This window comes from Seriola dumerili, unplaced genomic scaffold (assembly GCF_002260705.1).
Source record: "Seriola dumerili isolate Sdu_G_001 unplaced genomic scaffold, Sdu_1.0 BDQW01000415.1, whole genome shotgun sequence".
Lineage (NCBI taxonomy): Eukaryota > Metazoa > Chordata > Actinopteri > Carangiformes > Carangidae > Seriola > Seriola dumerili.
The window spans coordinates 424,720-435,774 of NW_019174670.1; the positions used below are offsets into that span (position 1 = coordinate 424,720).

The 11,055-nt window shown below is 43.0% G+C and overlaps 3 protein-coding genes across 3 annotated transcripts in view; 2 read left to right on the forward strand and 1 right to left on the reverse strand.

Moving 5' to 3' along the window:
* The first annotated feature begins 253 nt into the window (after window positions 1-253).
* On the forward strand, window positions 254-6,083 carry LOC111233678 (serine/threonine-protein kinase Nek11-like). Its single transcript, XM_022761552.1, has 4 exons — window positions 254-259; window positions 403-418; window positions 1,836-1,956; window positions 5,731-6,083. Exons 1-4 carry the CDS (start codon window positions 254-256, stop codon window positions 5,945-5,947), a joined length of 360 nt encoding a protein of 119 aa, XP_022617273.1. The 3' UTR covers window positions 5,948-6,083.
* A 2,247-nt stretch (window positions 6,084-8,330) lies between these two features.
* On the reverse strand, window positions 8,331-10,305 carry LOC111233679 (GTPase IMAP family member 8-like). The gene is made up of 2 exons (XM_022761553.1): window positions 9,818-10,305; window positions 8,331-9,231 (listed from the first exon to the last, which is right to left on the reverse strand). Exons 1-2 carry the CDS (start codon window positions 10,303-10,305, stop codon window positions 8,550-8,552), a joined length of 1,170 nt encoding a protein of 389 aa, XP_022617274.1. The 3' UTR covers window positions 8,331-8,549.
* A 425-nt stretch (window positions 10,306-10,730) lies between these two features.
* The window catches only part of LOC111233680 (serine/threonine-protein kinase Nek11-like), an 8,644-nt gene continuing 8,319 nt past the window's right edge, over window positions 10,731-11,055 (forward strand). The window contains exon 1 of the mRNA XM_022761554.1: window positions 10,731-10,833. Within this exon, the coding sequence (XP_022617275.1) occupies window positions 10,731-10,833 (103 nt within the window). The remainder of the gene's footprint in view (window positions 10,834-11,055) is intronic.

An 11,055-nucleotide genomic window follows, 5' to 3' on the forward strand; every position in this document is an offset into this window, starting at 1 on the left:
TGTGGGCGTGTGTGTGGGCGTGGCCTCTTTCACCTGGCTCGACTCCACACCTGTGGTTGATCATCTCATCAAGCTCCCAGTTTAAAAGTGTTTACCCTGTCTTCTCACCTTTAGTTTCCTGTGACCACAACACCTGACCCCCCGCCCCACCTGCTTTATATCACACCTCACCTCCTCTGTGTCTGTTCTCCAACAGAAACTAAAACCACCTCAGTTCAGACTCAAAGTGTTGTGGTGAGCAGGAGCCTGAATCATGACGGTCAGAGCAGTGACCTCAGTGAGCGGCGTTAACCCTGTGGGCGCCGTCCTCGTTGTTAACCTGATGAAACCCTCTGCTGTCATGACGTGAGGATGTGTGGACGTGTCATCTTTATCTTCAGGTGTTGTCCCTGTTTGCTTCAGTCTCTGACTTTAGAAAGTAAAACCAGGAACCATTAGAACGAGGCAGATGATTGGACGATGACGATGCTCTACTTAAACTCAGACGTCCCACTTCATGCTTTTAATTTGCTGCAACACCAAAACTTCATTTATCAACGCTCCAAGGTTTCACATCGATCAGCTGATCCACTTCTCCCAGGCAAAGAGGTCAGGACACATTTCAGTGAGAGGGTCAGGCAGGAAGTGTCCCGCAGGTCACCTGAACAGGTGTGACCAACAGTCTCAGGCTGTGAACACAAACATGTTGAGGTTTAAAATCAGTTCCAGCTGCAGTCTGAACAGCTGACAGGAAACATTAACATATTAAAAATGAGAGGAGGAAATGAAGGAGTTCACACCTCCATGAAGAAAACAGATGTTGGTTATAAAATAGCTCCAGAAATCAACTCAATGTAACATGTAGATATAAAATAAAAGCACATATATTAATATTATATATGAAACCTTCTAGAAAATTTAACAATTTCATATATTGACACTTGTCTTGCACAAATGTTTATGTTTATATAATGTATATTATATTGTAGACAGATGATAGTAAATATGTCAGTATGTGTTTGTCATAAACAGAAGAGTAAAGAGTCTGAGACTGTTTAAATCAATAAGAAGTAAATAGAATTGTTATATGTATATTGTTTTAATAAACATCGTAATAAGTATCGTTAACGTATATGGTCAACATGTTATATAAATATAATACCCCCCCCCATGTATTTATCATGTTTGAGCAGTAAACTCTCTGCTGCTCTCTGAACTGAATATGACTCATGAATCTGTTTTTTGAATCCTTGCTGGGAGACATGAAGCCAGTCAATGAATTTGATCTGATTGATTGATCATGACAAGCCAATTACCACCTCTCTGACCCAGGGGCCCCATGTCAGTCATGTCAGTGGATGGATTGATTGGACAGTCATTACACTGCTACAGTAACATACGACGTCTCCAGCACTATATATGTATATATATACGTCCATATACAGTCACGGCCAAAAATATTGGCACCCCTGCCCTGAGAATTGCAGGGGTGCCAATATTTTTGGCCGTGACTGTATATGGATGTATATATATACACGCACACACATATATACTGTGTGTGTGTGTGTGTGTGTGTGTGTGTGTGTGTATGTATGTGTGTGTATGTGTGTGTGAGAGGGGCAGAGATGGACAAATGATGTGTGTTTAAATCCTGCCATTATAATCCCATTAGATCACCTCCACAGACTGTTATTAAGGGAGTCAGGGCTACTCATACAGAGAGGAGGAGGGAGGAGAACACACCACCACCTGAGTTTAGCTGAAACTAAATCTAATGCTGGGGATAATGATATTTAATATTCTGTCTCCAGTGTTTCTCACCGTTCTTTGTTCTGTGGTTTTTCTCTTTGAACCAGGAGATCCAGTGGAGCCTGAGGCCCCCCAGACCCCCCAGGGGCCCCGGAGCCCCCAGACCCCCCAGGGGCCCCAGATGATCAACAGCAGCCTGCTGGAGACCAGAATCCAACACCTGAGAGAGTGAGTGTGAGTTTGCAGAGCTGGTCCTCTGCAGTGGGTCTTAGGATGAGTCCAGGACTGTGGACAGATCGTTTAAACCAGGACTCTTCATATCCCACAACAACAGCCTGGAAACAGAGAGGTTTTATATCCACAGATGAGTGGCTTTGAAGCTCAGAGTGAGCTGCTCTGTCGTCACCATCTTGACAGTACCTGACTCCGCCCCTAACTCGTAGCTAATGCAAAAATGGTCAGAGAGGAGGGGCGTGTGTCGAGCTGAGACTTCGGTGCATGTGCCTGTCACTCAAAGAGGCCACGCCCTCAATCCTCCATAACTGTAGGCCTTAATAAAATGTAAACAGGTGAGTTATATAAACAGGTGTCATGAAGGAGGAAATTAACTCTAGAGACCAAAACAGTTTTTGTACCAGGCTGTAAACATGTTTATTTCTGCTGTAAAGTTGGACATTTTAACATGGGAGTCTATGGAGACTGACTCACTGTTGGAGCCAGACTCTAGTGGTCATTAGAGGAACTGCAGGTTGTTGGCTTCATGTTTCAGCCTCTGAGACTCAAACCCACTGTGGCTCATATGAAAGGAGTCACTTGTACGTTTAGCTATTAGTTTAGCTATAGCTAACGTTAGCATTAGCAGGTGTTTACTCACCAGTCTAGAGGTACTTCATCCCTTCACTCACCAACATCTGTCACCAAGGTTGCCTCTCATCTACGTCATGTCTCTTCTACTGAAGACCGTTAGCATGCTAACCAGTAGCGACGTCAGCGCTCACTTGTCCAGAGTTCATTCATGTATCTCACAGTCATGTCCAATCACACCCGCAGGACGTCTGTCCGTCTGTCTCAGTGAACAGAGGAACGTCAATGTTACTCTCAGGATCCGACCTCGTTGTGAAGCTACAGGCGACGACTGAGCGACGGTTCCTGGTGTATAAACTGTAAATTCAGATGGATAGACACAGTCACTGACAGACAACAACAACGTGAACAGATTATATTTGTGTCTGTTAACAACACCTGAGGAATTAACACGATGCATCAAACTCACTCTGCTGCTGTCAGAGGTCTGATTTATTCTTAGTAACTGAACCAAGTTTCCCTCCAGATGTTTCTGCTCAGTCTTTGACGTAGTTGAGTTTATTGTGAATCTGCTGTTTACACCTGCGGGGACACCTGCATGTTGCTCTGAGGACACGTCTCCACACGTTTTAATGAAATATATATTATAATCAGATGGAAGCTGCATTGTTGTCATGATATTTATAGTGTTCCTGTTTACTGATATTTACACAGAGTTTTGATTTGTTTTTTTATACTAGTAATGTATTATTAGTCTTTAAGATTTGCATTCATATCTCTAATTATTGTTGTTGCTGTTGTTTCTGAGATATATCTATATACATATATATTTTCCCATATTAGAAGAACTAATGACGTCTGCACTGTTTCACCTGTCCCCGTGATTCTCCTCCTCGCAAACGTTCTTTTTAAAATCATCTGTGATTTGAGACATTTCTGCAAAAAACCCCAAAACATACATGATGGGATGTAACGTTAATTTAGGGAAACTTTTCAAGAGGCTGGGTGTGCTTGGGTATAAAACGTAATATTCATCTCCTGTTTAAAGAGACGCAAAATCAGGTCGCCGCCTCCTTCTGCAGGTAGAAAATCCAGTGCCTTCGTATTCTTCTTCTTTGGTTATTTCGGATGGCTCTGCCTGATGCATGGATTATGATTCAGCTGCAATTGCAGTTACAAACGACAAATCCACCGAGTAACGAGAAAACAAGTACTAGAATTTTGTCAGGAGGCGGCACGAAGTTTGGAAGAGGCGGTCACATCCCAATTCTCTGCAGGAAAAACCCTGGTGTATGTATTTATATGTGTGTGTGTGTGTGTGTGTGTGTGTGTGTGTGTATATATATATATATATATATATATATATTCTGTGTAAAGTAATCAAAGTTACATTATCAACTATCAGCTAAAAATCTAAAGAATTATTTAAATGACCATTAGATGCAAATTTGTAAAACAACAAATCCACATTGTGTAGGTTTCTATGGTAACAAACAAAAACAGTGTAAATACAGTAGAGGAATATTGATATATGAAGGTGTTTTGATTTCTCTGTGGCAGGAATTTAAACTTCTGGATACTGTAAAAATCAAATGAAGCTTGAATCTTTAGAAGAGACATGAAAAATAAACAAATAAATAATCGAACCCACATGAAATCAAAGCCTGTCAAATTTAACGAGTTGTCAGATCTTAAAAAAACTATAAATCGTAAAATATCAAACAAATGACGACTTTCCCTCATAACTCCACCAATAACAATGATGAATTATAAATGTTGACGCAGGAGAGATGGAAAACAAACAGACGAACATCTGGATGAAATCATCACAAACAAACAGCTGCTCAGAAAAGTCAGACACGTTGTGATGTTGATTGTTAACAGGTTAATTAAAAGATGCAGCAGAGGAAGAGACAGAGATTCATTTCTCTCTGATTAACATAATGACCCAGTGATCTCGTTATCAGATGAGTCATGAGATCACTGTAGTTCATGAGAACAGGCTCCACACAGTCTGTAACGTTCCTACAGGAACCTGTTCTGACGCTCTTCCCCTTCCTCTTCCTCTTCCTCCTCCTCAGTTTGTTCTGCAGGAGGAGATTTCATCAGAGTGGAAACGTTTGTGAGGAGAAATGAAAAACACGGAGAAATCAATAAATCATCAGTTCTGAGAATGATGACGGCCTGAAGTCGTGTTTTCTCACACAGAGTCAAACGTTGTGAAACACGATAAAATGTGTGAACCTGAACACAACACTGAGCAGGTGAACTGCTGCTCACAGATAAAGGTTAGCTAATCAATGACGATGATGATGAAACGAGTGGAACCAGATGTTGGTTTTACTTTCATGGATTTTCTAGATCAGATGGAAACGTGAAGTCAGAGACGACAGGAGAGAAAACAGCTGACTGCTGACAGCAGCTGAAACACAGAGGCAAACACCTGTGACGGAGCGAGAGACACAGGAAGGAAGTCGGACGTCCTCAGCTCCACCTTGTCAGTCATAAAACCTCGTGGGGGAGGGGGAGGGGACATGGAGTCAAACAGCAGAAACATCCTCAGAGATCAAAGTGGCTGAAGATCTGTCATGTTCAGCAGAGGGAGGAGCCTCTTGTGTAAAAACAACCACACAGACATCCTGCTTCCTGCTGCCAGTCATGTGACCTGCTGCTTCAGTACAGGTCACATGACTAAACCAGACTACCTGCTGCTCCACTGGAGTTCATCTAAAATGTCTGTCTCTCTGTCTCTCTGTCTGTCTGTGTCTCTCTCTCTCTCTCTCTCTCTCTGTCTCTGTCTGTCTCTCTCTCCCTCTCTGTCTGTGTCTCTCTGTGTCTCTGTCTGTCTGTCTCTCTCTCTCTCTTTCTGCCTGTGTGTGTCTCTGTCTGTCTCTCTCTCTGTCTGTCTGTCTCTCTGTCTCTCTGTCTGTCTGTGTGTGTGGGACAGATGTTGAACAACATTAGAGGAACAAGACTCTTCCATGTCTTACATCTGATTTCTAGTTTCTATTTCTCAGTGAAATAATCAGTGTTGGTTTAAAGTGAGACTGGTGATGAAGCAGATTCATGTTTCATGTTCATGTGTGAGAGCTGGAGCTGTGAGACGATCAGAGCAGTGAAAGGTTTTAATTGTCTGAACGTCACCTGAGGAAGATCAGTGACTTTTAAACCACTCACCTGCGTCTGTCCTCCCTGCAGGTCTGCCTGTCGCCGCCTCGGCTCAGACGTCTTCCAGCAGCTGTATGAGAACCTGAAGGAGGCCAGGCGGCGGCGGGAGGTTGAGGATGAGGACAGCGTCACCGAGGACGCTCCAGAGGATGAACCTGATGTGGGCTTCCAGGTGGACCAGCTGCTGTTCCTCGAGGGAGAGCTGCAGAGAGTGAGACGGCTGCAGGAGTACACACCCCCAGTCTGAAAAACTTTATTTAAACAACTCATCATCACAAAGAACATTTCTTACTTTACAGGTAAACTGATCAGAGCTTTCTGTATGTGCTAGAAGAATTACATTAAACATTTACAAGGGAAGTGAATGAATTTTTCCCCTGAAGTCGAAGCTGAAATAAAGAGATTTGGAGTGACGGTGTTTCCTGCTGCTGCTGAAAGACTCCACCTGTCTGATCCGAGTCCTGACAATACGAGGAAGCTTCCTGCTGAGATCAGACACACTCACAGAACCAGGGTGTGTGTGTGTGTGTGTGTGTGTGTGTGTGTGTGTGTGTGTGAGCGTGAGCGTGTGCGTGTGCGTGTGCGTGTGTGTGTGAGCGTGAGCGTGTGTGTGTGAGCGCGCACCTACGCCGCCTCTTTGTATCAGGATCTTTGTCTCCTGACATTCACATGAACATCATCAAGAACTCCAAGCAGCTGAATCTGTTGCAGCTGGAGTCAGAACATCTGGATGTGATCTCAGTCCACAGCTGTCACTTTAACGTGTTCAGGTGTATGAGATGAGGGACGATAGATTGAAACGCGATGTTATTTTGATAAACGGGACTTCACTGCCTCTGATCGCATCACAACTGACTCAGGTGTCAGTCATGCAGATGTAAATCAAAGCAGCTGTTTACAGTAACATTTCACTCTGTGTGAAGCTGTAAATATAATTTGATGCTTCAGTTTTCTTCAGTTTTACCTGCAGATGAAAAACACCATGTCGTCTCTGACCTCTCCCTCCTCTTTATAACTCGTTATTTCCTTATTTAGATGTGACACTAAACACTAATAAAACATCTGTAAACTCAGTGTTTCCGTCACTGTTAGCATCTTTTCAGATGAACAGATATTGTAGTTAGCATCAGAACAATTAGCTAGTTAGATTGTTTTCGTAAGGGTTAGCTAATCAATATCTTTTCACAATGGTTCGCTAGTTAGCATCTTTTCAGAACTGTTAGCTAGTTAGCATCTTTTCAGAACGTATAGCCAGTTAGCATCAGAGCAGTTAGTGAAGTTAGCATTTTTTCAGAACTTAAGCCAGTTAGCATCTCTTCATAACGGTTAACTAGTCAGCATCTTTTCTGAACTGTTTGCTAGTTAGCATCTTTTCAGAACGGTTAGCTAGTTAGCATTTTATCAGGACAGTAAGTTAGTAAGCATCATTTCAGAAATGTTAGCTAGTTAGCATCTTTTCAGAACTTGTAGCACAGTTAGCATCTTTTCCGAACAGTCTGTGTAGTTAGCATTGTTTCAGAACAGTTAGCATAGTTAGCGTTTTTTATTTGTTGATGTTGTTTGTTTGCTTGTAACTGGCAGTGGCTGACACAGTGTTAGCAGTTGTGCTAATGCTAACTCTCTCTCTCTCTACTGACAAGGTTTCAGGTGTATTTAGCCCCGCCCCCACAAGCTTACAGGATTGGTTCCTGAGTTTTGTGACATATGAAACCCTGAATCTGTGTTTATGAGACTGTCATCGGTTCACTGCAGTTCAAGGTGGAAACACTCAGTCATGGAGTTGATGATTATTCCATCATCATGTGTCTGTATTTTATAAAAACATCACATGGATGCTAACATGTTGATTTTCATCAGAGGATCTTTAACTTGTTAAATTAGCCTTGTTTGGCTCGACAGCATCTTTCTGCTCAGGCTGAAGTTCAGCTGCTCTCATGATGTTAAAACACTTTGTTTTTTGTGTGTGACATCTTCACATGAGTCAATCCTCCAGATAAATCCTGACCCCGATTATTTCTTCTGCCCCAGAAGAGTTTGGTTTCACCTTTTACTTGGTGAGGTCAGAATTTAAACTACGTGAAAAGAGGATCCATCCCGTCAACGCTTCAGGCTGTTGCTGGTGTAATGGGGTGGGGGATATTTTCTCAGGACACTTTGGCCCCTCAGCACCAACTGAGCATCGTTTAAACGCCACAGCCTACCTGAGTGTTGTTGCTGACCATGTCCGTCCCTTTATGACCACAGCATACCCGACTTCTGATGGCGTCTTCCAGCAGGATGACAAGCACGTCACAAAGCTCACATCATCTCACTCCAATAGAGCAGCTTTGAGATGTGGTGGACGAGCAGCCAACAAATCTGCAGCAGCTGCCCGATGCTGTCACGTCAATCTGGACCAGAACCTCTGAGGAATGAGTCCAGAACCTGTTGAATCTGTGTCACGAAGGATTAAGACAGTTGTGAAAGAAAAGGGTCAAGCCAGTAGAAGGTGTCCCAGTGTATAAAACTATAGTTCAGAATTACAGTAGAAAGTTTGTTTCAGAAACAGCTTCATCATCTGAACTTTAGAAGAACGTAGACTAACAGTGAGCGGGTTTTACATTTTTATTCATCTTGAACATTTAAAACAGTTGATACATTTAAACTTGATTTGGTTGGTTAAATGAACATATACATCATTCAGGAACAGCCCCTCAACATGTCTGTGCACGTCTCTGACTACATGCATGTTAAAGTTACATAATGAACTGATCTCACTTGTAGGAGAGGGGAACTCAAAATGGTGGGTGGTCTGTTCAGGCTGACATGAGAGAAAAACTATTTACTTCTGTATATTGATTCATCTCATTCTATGTGGCTCTCAACCATCTGTAGAAGTTACTGATGGTGTTAAAAAACCAACGGCACCGTTCGCAAATCATCCAAACTCTGATCATTAGATTCAATAACCAAGATCTTTTCTCATAAATCAATCGTCCTCCCTCAGAGACTGAATCTATTTTGTCAAACAGCTCTTTGACCTGATCCCTGTCCTCCATGTTTTTGTTGTTGAACACTTGGTACTGGCCGCTGCAGTTCTTCAGCAGCTCTTGCAGGTTCTTGTCTTCTCTGATGAACTGAACAATGTCCATGTCTTCCAGTCGGTCTCCGTAGGTGAACAGCACCACGGTGTGTTCAGAGACATTAGGACTCAGCATCTTCTCCAGAGTCTTCAGACCTTTCTGTTCCTGTTCAGTGAATCTTCCGAGCTGGATGGTGAGGAGGAAGACGTGAGGACCTGGAGAGCTCAGCTTTAGTGCTTCTTCCAGCTGTGCCTTCACCTGCTCCTCAGACAGCTGAGAGCTGAAGAGTCCGGGGGTGTCGACCACAGAGACTCTGCGACCCTGAACATCACCTTCTCTCTTCTCACAGCTCAGCGTCAGAGGTGAGGAACTGAACTTACAGTCGAACTCCTTCTTTCCCAGGATGGTGTTTCCTGCTGAGCTCTTCCCCACTCTCTCCTGCCCCACCAGCACCACCCTCAGGTCAGAGCTACACCCTGAAAACAACACAGGTGATTAGACGTGACAGTGTGAGATACCACCTGACCACCAGGAGTCAGAGCACTGTACTTTCAACACATCAACAGTCATTCATCCATAATGTTCCAGCCTGTTACTTAAATAACTGTGGTGATCAATAATGACCCAGAGTCAGATTTTCATCTGAAACATTTATGTTTATTAAAGTGTTAGAAGACAGATGAATCACATGGGGATATATGAACCAGCACCTCACTTCATTCTTCACATCACCTGATCTAACCTATAATAACCTAACTTTATTAAAACATTTGTTTCCTCTTTTTGATTAATGCATAATTCAATAAAACAAGTGCAGAGTGTCTGGAGTCTGTTACAGCTTCTATTACACAGTATGACATGTAGATTGTTTTACATCAAAGAGTTAGAAAGTGTCCCATTAATGACATGATGAATAATCAATAATGATTAATGAAGATACTCATGATCTATAAAAGGCAGAAAAAATAAACGTGATCAAATAAAAGATTAAACTGTTACCATGACGATTCCCTGTTATGAGCTGCAGCTAATAGATCATTAATATTGAATATCACTGTATGATGCAGGCCTTCTCCACTGCCACAGCTACAGCTCCTGCTACAGCTCCCACTGCAGCTCCAACATCAGCTCCAACATCAGCTCCAACATCAGCTCCAACAGCAGCTCCAGCAGCAGCTCCAGTACCAGCGCCCATTAGAACCGCCTTAAGAAACGAATTGTCTTCCTCTGCCTGTCTTCTTGTTTTTGCGCAAGCAATATCTGGATTTTCTCTCTTCAGATGTTCCATTTCTTCTCTTATGGCTCTCTCAGCTGCTTGGAACATTTCATTGGTGTAGCAGCTTCCTCCATTTATCTGAACAATAATGTTGATCTTTGTCACCAGCTCAGTAACTTGATGGAGATCCTTGTCTCTGTTGTCAAACACATGGTAACCTCCATCACACTGACTGATGAAGTCACGGAGAGGCTGATTCTGACTAATGAATGTCTCTATGGAGACTCCCGCCTCCTTCAGGTCGTCTCCATGGGTGAACAAGGCCATAGTGTAGTTTCTTGACTTTTCTCCAAACATCTCCTGAAGGATTTTCACTGTTTCTTGTTCTTCTTTTGTGAATCTGTTCAGCTGGATCACGATCAGGAACACATGANTGCTACAGCTCCCACTGCAGCTCCCACTGCAGCTCCAACATCAGCTCCAACAGCAGCTCCAGCAGCAGCTCCAGTACCAGCGCCCATTAGAACCGCCTTAAGAAACGAATTGTCTTCCTCTGCCTGTCTTCTTGTTTTTGCGCAAGCAATATCTGGATTTTCTCTCTTCAGATGTTCCATTTCTTCTCTTATGGCTCTCTCAGCTGCTTGGAACATTTCATTGGTGTAGCAGCTTCCTCCATTTATCTGAACAATAATGTTGATCTTTGTCACCAGCTCAGTAACTTGATGGAGATCCTTGTCTCTGTTGTTGAACACATGGTAACCTCCATCACACTGTCTGATGATCTCACGGAGAGGCTGATTCTGACTAATGAATGTCTCTATGGAGACTCCCGCCTCCTTCAGGTCGTCTCCATGGGTGAACAAGGCCATAGTGTAGTTTCTTAACTTTTCTCCAAACATCTCCTGAAGGATTTTCACTGTTTCTTGTTCTTCTTTTGTGAATCTGTTCAGCTGGATCACGATCAGGATCACATGAGGACCAGGAGCAGCAAGTGAGATGGCTTTAGCGATCTCTCTGCTCACCTCCTTGTTAGATTTCCTTGTGTCAAACAGACCTGGAGTATCAACAACAGCCAGT

Coding starts and splice junctions, on each gene's coding strand:
- LOC111233678 (XM_022761552.1), top strand. Junction 1,957..5,730: donor AGAATCCAACACCTGAGAGA/GTGAGTGTGAGT, acceptor TCCTCCCTGCAG/GTCTGCCTGTCGCCGCCTCG.
- LOC111233679 (XM_022761553.1), bottom strand. CDS start 10,305: ATGGCCTTGTTCACCCATGGAGACGACCTGAAGGAGGCGGGAGTCTCC. Junction 9,232..9,817: donor GAGAAGGCCTGCATCATACA/GTGATATTCAAT, acceptor TTCAGGGTGTAG/CTCTGACCTGAGGGTGGTGC.